Here is a 17,376-nt window from a genome sequence, read left to right as displayed (position 1 = left end):
AACACTGCAGATGTGCAGGGTAGGTCACCTCTATCACTGGACCTCCCTCATCCTGCCATCCACCTATGGTGTTCCATGGGGAGCCTCTGCGAGGGTCTTCCAGAGGCTCCCAGCCTGGGGGCTCCAACTGCCCCAAGCCCAGCCTGACAGCAAGGGGAGCAACATCCTTCCCCACTGTATCCTATTGGTGACAATCCAGCATCTCCACCCAGACCAGCAGAACAGGAACCTGATTCGCCCAGAAGAGAAAGGCCAAAAAACATTTCCTGACCCCTCCTCCACCCCCCACTCCCACTCCCACGAGAGGGCTAGCCTGGGTTCCAATCCCACTCCTCCACCTACCAGCTGGGTAACTCTCAGCTGATAACTTAACCTCTCCAAGCCTCAGTCCCCACCTCTGTAAAATGGGGATGGTAGTACCTGTCCCATGGGATTGTACGAAGGTTACACAGGCAATGCTTGTAAGTGCCTGGCATAGGGCTCCACCCAGGGCAAGCCTGGGTCACTGCTGGTTCTGGTCAGTGATACAGAGACCCTCAGACACAAAGACCACTAACGTGATCACACACACACACACACACTGGCACACAGATGCAGAGGCCCAAAGGCACAGTGAGCTCACGCGTGGGCATACACATGGGGAGGCACAGATCTGTGGGCCCCATGGAGATGTCCTGGCCAGGCTCTGTCTCAGCCCCAGACCCCACTCCTTTTCCCAGACAGGAGACATCCCGCTGGAGCTGGATCTGACCTGCCCTTGGGAGGTCAGGGAGAGCCCTGGGCATCAGAGCGAGCACACTCAGCTCCTCCTCTTTGATGTGTCTGTGAAGGAGGGCTGGCCAGGTTTCTGCAGGCACTCTTGAGGCCCAAACTCCAGGCATGAAACCCCATCACCCCACCCATTTAATTTTTTCACCCCCTTGCTGTCAGCATGCAGACCCCTTTATTTTTTGATTGGGGAAGTAGAGGTCAGAGGTGGAGCCAGGAAAGGGTTTGCCATCCACAGCCCACAAACACACAGGCACACCCGCAGATACACAGGCAGGCCAACATAAGGACCCCTGCAACACATTCACAGGCCACAGCCCCTGCCCAGGCAACCTGTCAAATCCAAGTCTTCTGCCAGCAAATCCAGGACGTTCCATTCTACGCCATGTCCACATTAGCACAATCCCCCCAACCACCACTGCCATCCCCTCTGTGACCAATATCCCCATGACCACCAGCAGCACCCTCACTGCAGCCACCGCCACCACAGCACCACACTGTCATCGGGGAACTGACAGAGGAGCCCTCTGGGATTCTGATACAGCATGGAGGAGACCCCCAGTGGGAAGGGCAGAAGGAGGGCAATGAGCTTCCTAGGAGCTCAGAAGACAAGGTCCGGGAGCTCTGGCCCCTGCAGCAGCCCTGGACTCTCCAAACTGCAGCCCTGCTGGAGACAGTGTCTTCCCAGCCTGTGTCTGAGCCTGCCCTCTCCCACCTCTCCCTCCCTCCCTCCCACACCCACAGAAAGCTGGTCCCTAGCAGGTGCTAGTGCTGGAGGTGGAGGCGGCTGCAGAGAGAGAGAAGCCCAGGAGGGAGGGGCACAATCCTGGCTGAACGCACAGGATTGGTCAATCTGCACCCTCCCGGCCAGCACCTGACTAAAGATTCCTCAAAGCGACAGTGACCTCAGCCTCTGCTCTGAGCTCTGCTGGTCCCAGCCAGGAGCGCCTGAGTCATGAGGTGGGCACCCAGTGGGCAGGGTGGGCAGCAGGGGCCCTCTCGGAGGCAGCGGTGAGTTGGGAAGAAGAGGCCAGGCCCCGCAGGGGGCACGATGGACAAGTTCCGGATGATCTTCCAGTTCCTGCAGTCCAACCAGGAGTCCTTCATGAACGGCATCTGCGGCATCATGGCCCTGGCCAGTGCCCAGATGTACTCGGCCTTTGACTTTAACTGCCCCTGCCTGCCGGGCTACAATGCGGCCTATAGCGCGGGCATCCTGCTGGCGCCACCCCTGGTGCTCTTCCTGCTTGGCCTGGTCATGAACAACAACGTGTCCATGCTGGCCGAAGAGTGGAAGCGGCCGCCGGGCCGCCGGGCCAAGGACCCCGCTGTGTTGCGCTACATGTTCTGCTCCATGGCCCAGCGCGCCCTCATCGCGCCCGTCGTCTGGGTGGCCGTCACACTGCTCGACGGCAAATGCTTCCTCTGTGCCTTCTGCACTGCCGTGCCAGTGACCGCACTGGGCAATGGCAGCCTGGCACCCGGTCTACCTGCCCCTGAGCTCGCCCGCCTGCTGGCCCGGGTGCCCTGCCCTGAGATCTACGATGGCGACTGGCTGCTGGCCCGAGAGGTGGCTGTGCGCTACCTCCGCTGCATCTCCCAGGTGAGGGGGCCGCGTGGCCTCAGGCTGGGTCTCACTGGCAGATCAAGGTCCCTCTGGGAGGGCCCTATCCCCCTACCTCTCAAAATGGGGCCTCTGCTCAGGTGGAGCTCCGAGGTGTGGGGGGCATCTTCCCAACTGAGGCTGAAGGCACAGCCATGCGTGTGCCCTCAGCCCAGGGCCATCCGGAGAACGTGCTTTGGCTCTCTCTGTCCAGAGGCTTCTGGTGAGTGGGCCTGACCCCTGTCCTGAGGTCCCCAGAGTGGACCTGCATCCCCATCCTGATCTCTGAGCTTGGAAGCTGGAGGAATTTGCATCCTTTCCCTCTTCCGGGCCTCGGCAGTGGTGAGGCCAGTGGGTGGCTAAGCCATTTGGGTACATTTCCCTGGCAAATGCCCCCATCTGGTGCGTCCCTGCTGGGGAGTGGGAGCTAAGGACCAGGGTGTCCTGGAAGGGGGTGCGTGGATGAGAGAGAGGCCCTGTTGGGATGTGACGGAAAGACAGGTTGGAGAGCCCATTGACGGGTCAACCAGAGCGAGGGTCCTCCCCAGCCCTGCTCCCACATCCTCTGCCCCTCCACGCTCACCCATCCAAGCCTCTATGGCCTTCTCCAACCCAGTCAGTGCTGTGTGGGGAGGACCACCCAGGCAGCCCACCCCCACAGCTGGCAGACCAGGTGCTGTCAGGGCGAGGGGCTGGGACCAGCCTGCCCTGCAAGGGCTGGAGAAACGTGCACACTCTACCCTGGCAAGTCCAGACACTCCTGGCTTCCCGCTGTAGCAGGGGCCTCTCTCCTGGGAGGCCTCCATCACCACCCAGATGGCCCTGGTGAATGTCACGCTCTGAGCATCCAGACTGAACTCTACTTCCCTCTCCTCCCAAACCTGTGCCTCCTCTCCTGTGGGCACTCATCCCATCATCCCCAGCCTCAAGGCCTTGGCAGCTGTCCCTCCACCTGACCTTTAAGCCACCACATCATAAGCTGAGTGGGCCCCAGAGGGTGCAGGCTGCCTGGCCTATACACGTTTCATTTGGCCTTCAGAGACTGAATTCTAGATCCAACTTTAGAATTCGTTGGCATGTTCTGAAAACCAGAATGGGCCAGGTACGATGTGGCTCATGTCTGTAATCCCAGCACTTTGGGAGGCCAAGGCAAGAAGATCGCTAGAGCCCAGGAGTTCAAGACCAGCCTGGGGAATATAGTGAGATCCTGTCTCCAAAAAAAAAGAAAAACATTAGCCAGGCTTGGTGGCACATGCCTGTAGTCCCAGCTACTCAGGAAGCTGAAGTGGGAGGATTGCTTGAGCCTGGGAGGTCAAGGCTGCAGTGAACTGTAATTGTGCCACTGCACTCTGGCCTGGGTAACAGAGCAAGACCTGTCTCAAAACAAAACAAAACAAAACAAAACAACAAAGTATATAAAATTAAAATAAAAATCAGAATTTTTCACATAAAAATCAGATTTTCAAGTTGGAAATCCAGAAGATCCAGCCCGCATGTACTCCTGGAACAGCCTGGGGTGCCCCCAGCCTGTACACACGCTCAGTGGCTCCCCACCCTGTCTGCTCTGTCATGACTTGCCCAGCCCCATGATAGGCATCTGGGCTTGCCCTCAGCCCCAGTCCTGATCTGCCCAAATGCTTCTCTGTGCGGCTGGGGCCTGACCCTGAAGCGTGGGCTGGGGAGCGTCCTGCCCCGTGCCCTGCAGTGAGCTGACAGAGCAGAGTGGAACCAAGTGCAGGGTGCTCTTCAGCGCAGAGTTTGAGTTCTTGCCTGATTTGCCTCCATGACCCCTGAAGGCCCAGCTTGGAACCGACACAGAGGAGGTGCTCGCTTGTCTTTGGTGACAATACCAGGAGCCAAAGGAGAGGTTCAGGACTCAGAGGAAAATGGGCCACTATGGCCTGGTGAGATCAAGGAAGGCTTCCTGAAAGAAGAGGCACAGTAAGTGAGGGCCTATTGGCACAACAGTAATGGTTAATAGTCACTGAGCACTGGGTACCAGGCACTGAGCTAAGCTTATCACATTCAGTCCTCACAACACTCTGAGATAGGTGCTACCACCAGCTGCATTTTATAGGTGTGGAAACTGAGGCACGGAGAAGTTGAGTGCTTTGCTCCTGGTCAACTAGTAAGTAGTGGAGACAACATTCAAACCAAGCAGCCTAACTCCAGGGTCTGCCCACATAACTCCTGGACCCTGTGGGTGCCCCGCCAGCATGGCAGGTGCTTTACCCACATGATCTTCTTTCCATGAGGTGCACCTATCTCCATTATTCCAATTTCTATGCCCGTTTTACAGATGAGGAAATGGAGGCCAAGAGGCAAGCTCACTTGCCCAATTTGTGCTCTTTGAGCTAGAAGTGCTGGCATAGAGAGTGCTTTGGGAGTCTGAACAGGCTCAGAGGCCCAAGGACAGTGCCCCGTGACTCTCTCTCGTCTCCCCACAGGCGCTGGGCTGGTCTTTTGTGCTGCTGACCACACTGCTGGCATTCGTGGTGCGCTCTGTGCGGCCCTGCTTCACGCAGGTCGCCTTCCTCAAGAGCAAGTACTGGTCCCACTATATCGACATCGAGCGCAAGCTCTTCGACGAGACGTGCACGGAGCACGCCAAGGCCTTCGCCAAGGTCTGCATCCAGCAGTTCTTCGAGGCCATGAACCATGACCTGGAGCTGGGTCACACCCACGGGACACTGGCCACGGCCCCTGCTTCCGCAGCTGCCCCCACACCCCCCGATGGTGCGGAGGAGGAAAGGGAGAAGCTGCGTGGCATCACGGATCAAGGCACCATGAACAGGCTACTCACAAGCTGGCACAAATGCAAACCACCTCTGCAGCTGGGCAGGGAGGAGCCACCGCTGATGGGCAACGGCTGGGCTGGGGGCGGGCCCCGGCCTCCGCGCAAGGAGGTGGCCACCTACTTTAGCAAAGTATGAGGCGTGGTCTGCTGAAGAGGCAGGAATGGGGATCTGAGCCCACAGCCCCTCCCACCCCCAAACCAGGTGGAAAAATGAGGGGTTTCAGTACTGGGCAGTAGTCCCCTAGGCAGATCCACACTCCCTAGCACTCGCCTGCCCATCGGAGGCAGGACATTTGGAACTGCAAGAGGATTTGATACCTTCAACTGTGACACTGCCCTGGATGGCCCTAGGGCAGTGGGCCCATGAGCAGTATTAGTCTAAAGGGGTCGGAACTGTCATGGCGGGTACAGGGACCGATGGCTCCCCTCTGCCCATCCCTTCCCAGGCTGATGTTCACCGTCTCCTCCCAGGTTTGACAGACATCCCTGCCCCTGGTTCATTCTCTTCTGTGGCTTTTCAGGGCCTCTCTTCCTTTGCGCTCAGGGCTCGGGGAGTGGGAATCATCCCAGCGTCTCATGAAGTGGGAGCCCTCTGATTTGGGCAAGTATGTCCTAGGTGAGACTGTGTGGGCCGGGGTGGGTCCATAAGGACATGACACATAGCCCACCTGGGGTGACACACCTGGGGTGACAGGCGATGAGACAAGATGTCAGAAGCTAGGTTCACATGGAAGAGGCCAGAGTGTGTGGTCACCATGGGGGTCACGTGACAATTGTCCCGGTGGACTGAGTGTTTATTCAGCACCAAGCACAAAAGTCCTCCTGTAGAGGGGTCTTTGAAAACCACCCTAATACCCCCCTCACATCCAGGTCTCAGGGGGAAATCAGACCATCCCCAAGGCTTGAGAAGTTAGACACAGAAGTCTCTCCATTTTTCTTAAAGACCCACCTCTTGGGGATGAAGTTCTAAGAGGCTAAGAGGAGTTCCGAGGCTGTAGCCCAGGTGGGATGAGCGGGGAGGACAGCAGCATTAAACAGAAAGCAGCTCAGATTCCAGATTGAGACAGAATTGGGTCAAATGCTGTCTCTACCACTCACAAACACTGTCCCTGGGCCAGCTGCATCAATGCCTGTGCCTTAGTTTCTTCATCTATACAATGAGGATGAGCCCCACCCGCCCCCATCATGGGGTTGCTATGTGTAAAAGCACATGGCACATGGTAGGCACCCAGCACAGGGTGGCTAATGTATTTGTTGATTTCTGAACCCAGGGACTTCCGTCCTCCTCCCCTGGGCAGGGATGAGAGACAGTAACACAAATACTCAAGCTTCCATCTTGTTGAGGAGGAAGAAACAGAGGTACAGATAGGTTTCTCAGCACCGCCCTCAGCTCTGAGACATAAGTCCCAAGCATCTAAGAATTGATTTTGATCTTGGCATGATTCCATCCTTTTTTATCCATCCTTCCCTCTATTCCCACTTCTGGGGTCCAGTTTCCCTCCTCTTAATTCTTTGGGAGGAGCTGCTCAGATCTTCATGGGCCAAGGTGGGCTGGGAGGGCCCTTCCAGGAGGTAGGAGTTGGTCTGGGCCCTAAAGTCAGGGAGGATTAGGATGAGCAAAAACAAGGTGCATCTTGGTGGACGAGGGCGCTTCCAGTGTGAAGAGAAGGCCCGGAGGTATCAGGAGGTACGAATGTGAAGGACAGCAAAGCTTTGGGTCAGGCACACGTGGGTTCAAATACCAGCACTGTAGGACTTGTGGCAAGTCACCCAGCCACTCTAAGCCTCAGTGTGTCTGTCTATAAAATGGATATTAGAAGACCTGCTTGGCCAGGCGTGGTGGGTCATGCCTGTAATCCCAGCACTTGGGAGGCCAAGGAGGGAGGATCACTTGAGACTGGGAGTTGGAGACCAGCCTGGGCAACATAGCAAGACTCTGACTCTATATAATAATAATAATAATAATAATAATAATAAGAAGAAGAAGAAGAAGAAGAAGAAGAAGAAGAAGAAGAAGAAGGAGAAGAAGAAGAAAAAGTCTTCTTTTTCAGACCCGGGCTCAGCGCAGGTCTGATGGCACCCTCCCCTGACCCTTGCGGGGTCTCCTTCTGTAGCTTTTGCCCCGCAAGGGTCAAGTATGTGGGGTGCTCTTGAAACTGTCATGGGGGGAAGGTCTAGGTCAGATTTATAACTTTTTTTTTTTTTTTTTTGAGACGGAGTCTCGCTCTGTCGCCCAGGCTGGAATGCAGTGGCCGGATCTCAGCTCACTGCAAGCTCCGCCTCCCGGGTTCAAGCCATTCTCCTGCCTCAGCCTCCCAAGTAGCTGGGACTACAGGCGCCCGCCACCTCGTCCGGCTAGTTTTTTTGTATTTTTTAGTAGAGACGGGGTTTCACCGTGTTAGCCAGGATGGTCTCGATCTCCTGACCTCGTGATCCGCCCGTCTCGGCCTCCCAAAGTGCTGGGATTACAGGCTTGAGCCACCGCGCCCGGCCTTTTTTAAAATAAAAAAAAAATTTTTTTTAAAGACCTGCTTTTCAGGATTGTGGTGAGGATAAAGGAAGATAACTTTTAGGGAAGGATCTGGGACTGTGTTTAGCACATGCTGGGATCTGAAACAAGCAAATAAACAAGCAAGCAAACCCCAGTACCTTTTCTTTCCTTCCTACATATGGTTAAGCCCAGCTTAGGGAGGCCAGTGGGTCACTCAGCAGCTCCACCATGATGGAACCACGTGCACTGCAGAGCTGACAGGTGTTGGGGGTCCTCTCCCTCCATGCTAAGGGTCATCTAGCTTGTCCATAGACTCTCCTCTGCAGCATTCCTGACCCGTGACGCTTCAGCCCGCATCTTGACCACTTTTGGATACAGGCTGGGCAGCTCCGATTAGTACCAAGGGCTTCCTTCAGAAACCTGCCTCCTTGTAACTTCCACCCACCAGTTGAAGCTCTGCCTGCAGGCCCCAGAGAATCTCTAGGTTCCTGAATTCAACCCTCAGCCCTCCAGGGATCCGAAGCAGGTCCCGGGGAGTTAGCTGACTATGGGTCAAAGAGCCAGCACTGGGGATGGTTTGTCCAGTCAATGATCCGACCGCTCTGAGGGAGAAGGGCCAGAAGAGGGTGGGGCCCTGGCCCTGAGCATCCTGCAGGGCTCAGCGCGGGTCTGACGGCACCCTCCCTTGACCCTTGCGGGGTCTCCTTCGGTAGCTTCTGCCCCGCGGAGGTCAAGTACGTGCGGTGCTCTTGAAACTGTCATGGGGGGAGGTCTAGGTCAGATCTCCCCAGTGCCTCCACACCCCCACGTGGCCCTCCCGACTGGTCCCACTGGTGTGGAGCCCGGCCGGGTCCGGGTCTGGGCCGAGGGCGGAGAGCCAGCACCGCCCAGGGAGCGCGAGCAGCGGGTCGCTGGGACGCGCTGCAGCTGCAGAACAGGCACCTCAACTTCCTCTGGGCTCCTCTCCTCTCGCGCCGCCCGCCCTCGGGGCCCGCCCTCCTCTGCCTGGTGGCGCCGGGAGGCTGTTTTTCCACTCACTGGCGCGCAGACTCCATCCCACTGTTTTCTTCTCTCTTTTCTGGAGTTAGATTAGTCTGAAGCCGCCACCAGCCCCAGGCCCCCGTGCAGAAGAAAAGCAGGAGGGAGTGGCGGAGGCTGCCGCTGCCCTGCGCCTTCCTCCCGGAGGCCACTTGGAGAGTCCAGCCCCGCCTAGGCCATGGCCACAAGTGCCCACAGCTGGCCCCAGGTAAGGAAGAGGCCCTCCCTGGGGTGTGCCAGCTGTCAGGGGAGCATGGTGGAGCCGGTCCCACGCTGCCCAGAGGGAGAGAGGCCCCTAGCTGAGGTTCCCTCCACCCAGTTGAACAGGGAGCGGTCCTCCCCTCCCCAAGCCGCCAGTCTCCTGTCGTCACTGATGTTGGAGGAGGTCCCACTAGGGGTCTGGATGTGACCCATCCTTGGTCTGGGGGCAGTGGTCTCACAGGACGACCTGACTCATCCTCTGCTCACCACCCACCCTGTGCAGGTATCTTGTACCCCAGTTTGAGCCAGTTTATGAACCCAGAGCCTCCACAGGGAGCTAATTAGAAGCCTAGAAGCCAAGAAGGGAAAAGGATGGGGCAGAGGGGACTGACTTTAACCCATTCATCCCCAGCAGTGATGCAAACTGCCTTTCCCAGGAAGTTAGACTGGAAGCTCCAGGCTGTGAAGTGGGGGAAGAATCAGACTCCTCCTCCTCCTCTTCCTCCTGTTGTTGCTCCTGGTCCTCCTCCTCCAGCTTCTCCTTTTCTTGGAGCCCACGTGGCCACATGGCTCTGCCTGATCCCATCTGGCAGCCTTCCTTGGCAGGGACGGAAGGGCTGATCTAGAAGGGGTGATCCCTCCATGAAGCATGGAAGGGAACAGGGCCAGGTCCCTGCCTGTCTGCCGTTCACCCCATCCCTCTACTCCCTGGCTTCCTCTGACCTGGGGAGTTTTGTTTTTCACCCTCCAGATGGGGAGGATATGGGGCCACACCCTGGCCTGTCTCTCAGGCTTGTGTGGGTGGAGGCTAGGAAGGGAGCTGGGCTAAACTTCGCTGTTGCCCGAGGCCATGGCCACTTCCCGGCAGGTTGCCAGCGTCGCTGCAGCCCAGACCAAGGCAGAATAATCTCCAGATGAGCTGGTGGCACCGCTGAGCCTTTGCTCTTACCAGGGCTTCCTGTTGCTGGCAGGCGGGGTGGAGCAGGGCTGCTGGGAGGCTGCTGGATAGGAGAGGGGGTCACGGCTGCAGAAGAGGAGGTTCTTCGGGACACTCGCGGATGGACACGGCAAGGTCAGTAGGAGACAGAAAAAAAGAGGGTTCACTTAGCACAGAATCACCCTTGTCCACTTCCCAAGTCTCCTTAGGTTGTGGTTAGAGGTCCTGCTGGGGCACCTCTGTATTTGTTTGGCCTCAGCAAGGCACTTTATCCTCTTCAGGTCTCAGTTCCCTGAGCTTTGCAGGCAGGAGAATCATCCCCCACCCCAAAGAAAAGATAGGGTGGGAGAGATGGAGAGTTTCACACAGAGCACAATCAGGCATCTTTTATTCTTTCCTTTCCCTCCAACATCCCTAGGAAAGAGCAAGGGTCAGGACGATTTATTCTCTTTTCACCGATGAGGAAACTGAGGCCCAGAGAAAAGTCATGAAGCGTGATCAGACCCTGAGGTCTCCAAAAAGATAAGGTCCTTGCGAACTTCAGGGATTCTGGCGTCTTGCCATGCCCACCCCAGCCCACACGGCAGGATCCTGTCCAAGTCCCTTATCCACCCGGACACTCACTCTAGCTTTTACACCCTCAAGGCTGAGGCCCTGAGGACACGCCGTGGATCCAAGGAGTCCGTGGCCCCTCCGCTAATGTGTGCCACCTGGATTCCCACAGGGAAAGCCAGTCAGTGCCACACATGCACTAGCACCATGGGCCACCCCCAAGCCCTACCCCAAGAGAAGCTCATGGTGGCAGAAAGAACCTAAGCATTTGAGGCAGGTCAGCCAAGCTTGAATCTCAGTCTGCCTCTCATCTGTGACCTTGGCGAGTCACTCGTCCTCGGGAAGCCTTCACTTTCTTAGGGCACGGCGGGCACACAGCTCGACGTGGGACTGTGAGGATGGGAAATGACGGGTGCCAAGTGCCCTGGAGAAACTCAATGAACAGTGGCATCTGTCACTTCCCAGGGCCCTGTACTCCTTCCTTTCTCCCCAGCCTGGCCACACTAGCGTCTTCTTCAACTCCCGGTTTTCAGAGGGAAACACTTATCAGTCATCTGCTCCACAGGAAACACCAGGTCAACCACAGTTGGGGATAAAATAGCACAACCACACCCTGCCGTCCGGCGTCTCCCAGCCTGCGCCCCTTCCTAGTACCACCAGCAACTGTCAATCCCGTCTCCTCCTGCCTCCTCTCCTGCAATCCACCCCGCCACGACCGTCACCATGGCAGCCCTGATCGCAGAGAACTTCCGCTTCCTGTCACTCTTCTTCAAGAGCAAGGATGTGATGATTTTTAACGGGCTAGTGGCACTGGGCACGGTGGGCAGCCAGGAGCTGTTCTCTGTGGTGGCCTTCCACTGCCCCTGCTCGCCGGCCCGGAACTACCTGTACGGGCTGGCGGCCATTGGCGTGCCCGCCCTGGTGCTCTTTATCATTGGTGTCATCCTCAACAACCACACCTGGAACCTTGTGGCCGAATGCCAGCACCGGAGGACCAAGAACTGCTCTGCTGCCCCCACCTTCCTCCTCCTAAGCTCCATCCTGGGCCGTGCGGCTGTGGCCCCTGTCACCTGGTCTGTCATCTCCCTGCTGCGTGGTGAGGCTTATGTCTGTGCTCTCAGCGAGTTCGTGGACCCTTCCTCACTCACGGCCAGGGAAGAGCACTTCCCATCAGCCCACGCTACCGAAATCCTGGCCAGGTTCCCCTGCAAGGAGAACCCTGACAACCTGTCAGACTTCCGGGAGGAGGTCAGCCGCAGGCTCAGGTATGAGTCCCAGGTAAGGAGCTGTGCAAAGGGAAGGTCCTCTTCCCTAATGGTGGCTGGTGGGAGGTCCGGGGATGGCCTAGTGCTGAAACTGGAGTTGGTCCTCAGGGGCTGAGGTCTGTGGGAAAGCACTAGGTATCAGGGCTGGTTAACAGGTGCGTGGTGGGGCAAGGGCTATTTCCAGACACAAATAAGAGTTTAATCAATTTTTTTTTTTTTTTTTTACTGTAAATCTCACTTGTATATGACCAAATTAGTTTTAAACATTAAAGGAACATTCTTCTGGCTCAGTCTGGGCCTTAATTCCAATCACAGATAAGCCCCTTACCCCAGCCAGATTGAGCGTGGACCCCCGCAAGCCACCCCAGAAACATCTGTGATGGGCCCTTGACAGTGGAGTGTGGCTGGCTCTGGAGATGAACACATTCCTATCCCAGGAAGGGCCCAGTCCAAGCACTGAGTCAGCCTCAAGTGTTGCTGACTTAAGGGGAGTCCCTTGGGTCAGGATGGAGTGTTGAGTCAGGAGATGCAGTTGCTGTCCTGAGCCTTAGCTGGGCTCTGAAGGAGAGGAGGTTGGTCAAGGGACAGAAGGCAAGGGAAGAGAACTGGGGAGTAGCAGAAAATCTCAGCTGCAAGGGTCAACTTAGAGAAGCAGGGGGTGAGGGAGAGATAGGAAGGAGAACAGATTTCTTTTCTTTTTTTTTTTTTTTTTTTTTGAGATGGAGTCTCATTGTTGTCGCCAGGCTAGAGAGCAGTGGTGCGATCTCAGCTCACCACAACCTCCGTCTTCCGGGTTCAAGCAATTCTGCCTCAGCCTTCCGAGTAGCTGGGATTACAGGCACGCAGCCACCATGCCCGGCTAATTTTTGTATTTTTAGTAGAGACGGGGTTTAGCCATGTTGGCCAGGCTGGTCTCAAACTCCTGACCTCAAGGGAGCACAGGTTTTCTAAAAGGTTTCTTCTCTGGGTAAATAAGATATAAACAGAGGCCAGGCACAGTGGCTCACACCTGTAATCCCAGCACTTTGGGAGGCCAAGGCGAGTGAACCACTGGAGGTCAGGAGTTCGAGACCAGCCTGACCAATATGGTAAAACCCTGTCTCTACTAAAAATGGAAAAATTAGCCAGGCGTGGTGGCAGGCACCTGTAATCTCAGTTACTTGGGGGGCTGAGGCAGGAGAATTGCTCGAACCTGGGAGGTGGCGGCTGCAGTGAGCCGAGATCACGCCACTGTACTGCAGCCTGGGCAACAAAGCAAGACTCCATCTCAAAAAAAAAAAAAAAAAAAAAGAAAAAGAAACATAAAGAGAGAAAAGGTTGGAGACAGCACCAGAGCTGGAAGATGGTAGACAAAGAAATGATACTTATTTGATGCTGATCAAATGCCCCCAGGTCTCTGTACAGGAACAAATGGTGAAATAAGGATGACCTTGCCTGTCCTTGCCCTCCAAGTGTTTCAGACAAGCATGTGTGACCTCCAAACAAGGCAGATGGTGATGAAAGGAACCAGGCCATGGGGGATTCAGGGAAGGCACACGTGCTCCCAGAGGGGCCTTTGAAGGCTTCCCAGAGGAGGCATCTGAGCTGAGCCTGGCAGGTTGAGCTGGGTTTTGATGGCATGAGATGATGGCAGGGGAAGGAGGTGCTCTTAAGGTAGCAGGGGTGGCAGCAGAAAACAGGCTAAGTCTAAGAGCAACTACAGCTTGAATTAAAGGGGGTAAGCAAGCGATGGAATCACAGCCACAAGGACCTGCTTCCCTTATACAAGCGGAACTTGCTCCTTCTCCATTTGCTCTGGGGGGTAGGGCTCAGGCAGTTCCTTGCCCCTCCTGAACTGTGCCCATTCTCTGGCCAGCTCTTTGGGTGGTTGCTCATTGGCGTGGTGGCCATCCTGGTGTTCCTGACCAAATGCCTCAAGCATTACTGCTCACCACTCAGCTACCGCCAGGAGGCCTACTGGGCGCAGTACCGCGCCAATGAGGACCAGCTGTTCCAGCGCACGGCCGAGGTGCACTCTCGGGTGCTGGCTGCCAACAATGTGCGCCGCTTCTTTGGCTTCGTGGCGCTCAACAAGGATGATGAGGAGCTGGTTGCCAACTTCCCAGTGGAAGGCACGCAGCCGCGGCCACAGTGGAATGCCATCACCGGTGTCTACTTGTACCGTGAGAACCAGGGCCTCCCACTCTACAGCCGCCTGCACAAGTGGGCCCAGGGTCTGGCAGGCAACGGCGCGGCCCCTGACAACGTGGAGATGGCCCTGCTCGCCTCCTAAGGAGCTGCTTCTCATGCTCTTTGTAAATGGCACTACTTGGTCCCAAACTGAACCCCACTGCTTGCTCACATCCGTTATCAGAAGAGGATTTTTTAAAAACCGTTTTGGCCAGGGGAAAGGACCACAAGGCAATCTGTGGTGTGGAGAGACCCAGTAGACAATGGAAGCCCCAGCCAGCAGGGCCAGGTGACAGTGAAGCTCACCAGTGGGCTCCTTTATGGTACTTTGCGCAGTTAACGTGTCTAGCTGCAAAGATGTGCCTAACGCAGCAGTGCACCACTGGGAAGCGGCCTCCAGTGCAGCCTCTGGCCTTATTTTATATATTTAAATTTTTGATAAAGCTTTTCTTACTAAAAGGAGTAGTCTGGTGTCTGCGTGATTGAATGGGCATGCCACAGCAGGCTGGTGGTCATGGGGCCAGGCCCAAATCCTATGCCGTGTTAGGGAAGGGGGCAGGACTAAAATGGCCCACAGGGTGGCAGCGGTGCAGGGAGTGCCAGGGGTTCAACACAGGGGAAGGCCCTGGGGCTGATGATCTCTTTGCAGTTGGGTTCCATTATCTGATTTGGTGTGGGGAACAGATGAAGCCTGGCCTATCTCAGAAGGAAACACAGTCTGAAATTTCACGAGTCAGAAGATTCCGTGCTCAGTGGGCAGGACCAGAACTAGCTCTTGTAACCTAGTGCTCATGCCCAAGAAGCAGGCCAGCCCCAGCTTCTCCTTCCTCCCATCCCTGCCCGCCACCCCCACCACCTCTAAAACCTTTGGATGCTCTCCCTTGGCCCTGTCTGGCTTCCTGGCATATGACTCAGTCATTTCCCACGGAAAAGCTCTCAAGACACTTAAAGCTCTGCCAGAGAAAACTTTTAATTCCCTCAGGACCAAGCCAAAAAAGAACTGGCTTCAACAACTAGCTGGTTCTGTGCTGGCCTCCAAGACCTTGAATAGCCCAGATATGGAGAGGTTAGGTAATGTGGCCATGGTGGGCGTGGCATGAGATATCATCAGTTCACGCCAACACCCGTGGCTTTCCTCAGCAGCCCAGGTTTCTCCATTTTCTCCTCTGGGCTCTGAATATGTCCTCCTGTCCCAGACTCACAGCCTCCACTAAAGGGCAGAAGGTACCAGTGGGGCTGAGGCTGAAGGAACACCCAGAGACTCCAAGATAGGAGGGGAGGGCCACACCCTGGAGCCTACTGACCCCCTCTGGCTGGACTGACAGCCTGCCAGGGACAAAGCAGGATCCTGACCACAAGACCCTCGGGAGTAGCCCCTCCACTCTTGCTCCCCAGAGGACTCCCCTGGAAGAGGGACCCTCAGCTTTTCTGGGAATCCAGGGGCCTGCTGCCTGCAATCCCCAAGCGGCCTCAGATAAGGAAAAAGATAACAAGTTGGTACTGAAAATAAAGCAAGCAAAGAGGAATTAAAAACAATCTCAAATTCCTTTTCATCCTGACAGGATTCCCCCAAGGGTGCTGCAGAAAAAGCAGCATTTAAATAGCGTCCTGAAGCAACGGTCTTCCAAGTGCCCAGGCACTCGAGATGGAGCCGGGCTGGCCCACTGCTGACAGTGTCCGGCGGAGCCGGCCTGCCACTAGTCCTCCAGCACTGAGCTCTTGGCCTCCACATACTCCAGGGCCTTGGCCTTGACTGCCTGCACATCCTTCTCTGTGCCATGCTGCTTCTCGTAGTCCAGGTAGCGCTTGAAGAAGAACTTCATTCTCTTGGGGGCCAAGCTCAGATGAATGACCCGCTCAAAGATGTCCCTGTTGAGGAAAAGCAGAGCGGCATTTGCCTCTCAGTACCAGGCCACATGCTTCCTGGCGAGCACTCACCCACTTGCTCTCAGCCCTGGAACCAGGACCCTCTCCCATCCAAGACTCCCACTTCTACCATTATCCTTATTAATCCATGATGAATTCCCATGATGCCCTAGGGAGAGGTACTATCACCCTCATCTTCCAGATGAGCAGACGGACACCCAGAAGTAAGGGACTTCCCTGCCTAAAGCCACACAGTGATCAGGACAAAGCTACTGGGATGGGGGACACAACAGTGAGACACATACATAATGAGCTTTTCTAGGAGAATAGCTCAGCTCACTGAAGGGCTTGGGGGAGGCACCTGTTTTTTGGACCTCAGTCTACTCATCTCTAAACCCTCCCTGTCTTGTGGAGATGCTGGGGTCAAAAGCAAGAGAATGACTGTGAAAGTGGTCTACAATGAGAGCCAGGAACAGTTAATTATGAGAGAAACTCGAGTCTCTTGACCAGGCTACCTCCTACCAATGCCGGCCTTTGAGGCAGAAAGAAAAGTTGAAGAAGTGAATGTCACTGGGCCTAAGGCATCACGTCAAGCTGGTTTTCTAGATCAAGTAAGAGGGCTGGGATGCTGAGAGCTGCTGTGGGACCAGTGCCTACCACGCCCTCCCCTGAGGAACTCGGCCTTGGCCGGCTGCCCCACTCACCGGACGGCCTTCTGGCTGCCGTGCTTGATGGTCATGTCAATGTAGACTGACCAGACATCTGTGCGCTTTGGGTAGGTGCTCAGCATGTTCTCAAAAATGGCTTTGGCTCGCTCTGCATCCCCCAGCTGAAACTCAAGCTGGGCAAACTTGGCAATGACATCCACATCTGCAGGGAGAGGATGACGGCTCAGAGACCCAAAAGCAGACAGCCCGCCTCACCACAACACCGTGTTCCGCAGGGTCAGCATGAGCCTGCCTCCCTGCTCTTGGGTCCCAAGACCCAGGCTGTGACAAGAGGGACAAAGCCCCAAAAGGAAGGTGGGGTGGGTTTGGGGCCAAATACACAGATGGGCACTGCAGATACACCACTCTCTGGGCACAGAAGAGGTGGGGGATCCCAAGGGCAACAGAACTAGTGCTAACTGCATTTTGTTCCTCCATCTTTTGGAGCCTGGCATTTGAAATGTAACATGCACTGTTATGCTCAGGGGCACAGAATCGACAGGCAAGAAGAAAGCCCTCATAAGGCTCTCCTGACTTAGAATAAGCAATGCCAGGGCCAATCCCTACTCCGATCTTGGAGTGCTCATGGGCTTAGGAGCTGGGAATGAGCACTCACGCTCCTTGCTGGGCAGGCACTCCAGGGCTCGCTGCAGCACGCGGTGACTGGCCCCAGCCTGGCTCCTCCGCAGAAGGAAGGCACCGTATTTGATCCACACAGCTTTCTCCTGCCGGAAACGCTTCAGCATCCGGTTGTAGAGTTCACCAGCTTCCTGTGGGAAAAGACAAGGCATGCTAAGGAGAGTGTGATATTACAGAGGGGACAAGACAGACGAGCAGCAACACTCACAAGAAGCTAGACTTGGGGCTCCCAGACACACACTCAAGGCCTAATGCTACAGACCTGAGAGGAGCGGGAGGGAGGCTCAGAGAAGGGCACAGTGCACAGGGGAGTCCCTGCTGATCCACACCCACAGGAGGGCGG

The 17,376-nt window shown here is 55.9% G+C and overlaps 4 protein-coding genes across 7 annotated transcripts in view; 3 read left to right on the top strand and 1 right to left on the bottom strand.

Moving 5' to 3' along the window:
• ATP5MK (ATP synthase membrane subunit k) overlaps positions 1–17,376 on the top strand; it is a 201,510-nt gene that overhangs the window by 126,204 nt on the left and 57,930 nt on the right. The window lies entirely within an intron of this gene.
• Positions 1,680–7,171, top strand: CALHM1 (calcium homeostasis modulator 1). The gene is made up of 2 exons (XM_050804917.1): positions 1,680–2,371; positions 4,819–7,171. The coding sequence occupies exons 1-2, from the start codon at positions 1,820–1,822 to the stop codon at positions 5,302–5,304; spliced, it is 1,038 nt and encodes a 345-aa protein (XP_050660874.1). The 5' UTR covers positions 1,680–1,819; the 3' UTR covers positions 5,305–7,171.
• Positions 8,784–14,283, top strand: CALHM2 (calcium homeostasis modulator family member 2). Of its 3 annotated transcripts, none has more exons than XM_050804919.1 (4): positions 8,784–8,905; positions 9,851–9,970; positions 10,953–11,665; positions 13,508–14,283. In XM_050804919.1, the coding sequence occupies exons 3-4, from the start codon at positions 11,111–11,113 to the stop codon at positions 13,922–13,924; spliced, it is 972 nt and encodes a 323-aa protein (XP_050660876.1). In that variant the 5' UTR covers positions 8,784–8,905; positions 9,851–9,970; positions 10,953–11,110; the 3' UTR covers positions 13,925–14,283. The 3 variants fall into 3 exon arrangements, with proteins under 3 accessions (XP_050660876.1, XP_050660878.1, XP_050660875.1); XM_050804921.1 differs by having other exon boundaries at positions 10,254–11,665; XM_050804918.1 differs by lacking the exon at positions 9,851–9,970.
• PDCD11 (programmed cell death 11) overlaps positions 14,773–17,376 on the bottom strand; it is a 52,902-nt gene continuing 50,298 nt past the window's right edge. For both annotated transcript variants that reach the window (XM_050804891.1, XM_050804890.1), the window contains exons 34-36: positions 17,011–17,164; positions 16,392–16,557; positions 14,773–15,690 (exon numbers count right to left, since the gene is read on the bottom strand). In XM_050804891.1, the coding sequence (XP_050660848.1) occupies positions 15,519–15,690; positions 16,392–16,557; positions 17,011–17,164 (492 nt within the window). In that variant the 3' untranslated portion in view covers positions 14,773–15,518. The remainder of the gene's footprint in view (positions 15,691–16,391; positions 16,558–17,010; positions 17,165–17,376) is intronic.

Source organism: Macaca thibetana, chromosome 9, assembly GCF_024542745.1.
Source record: "Macaca thibetana thibetana isolate TM-01 chromosome 9, ASM2454274v1, whole genome shotgun sequence".
NCBI classification, from domain to species: domain Eukaryota; kingdom Metazoa; phylum Chordata; class Mammalia; order Primates; family Cercopithecidae; genus Macaca; species Macaca thibetana.
The sequence above is the reverse complement of the archived record's forward strand: the minus strand, read 5'-3'. Positions and strand labels throughout refer to the sequence as shown.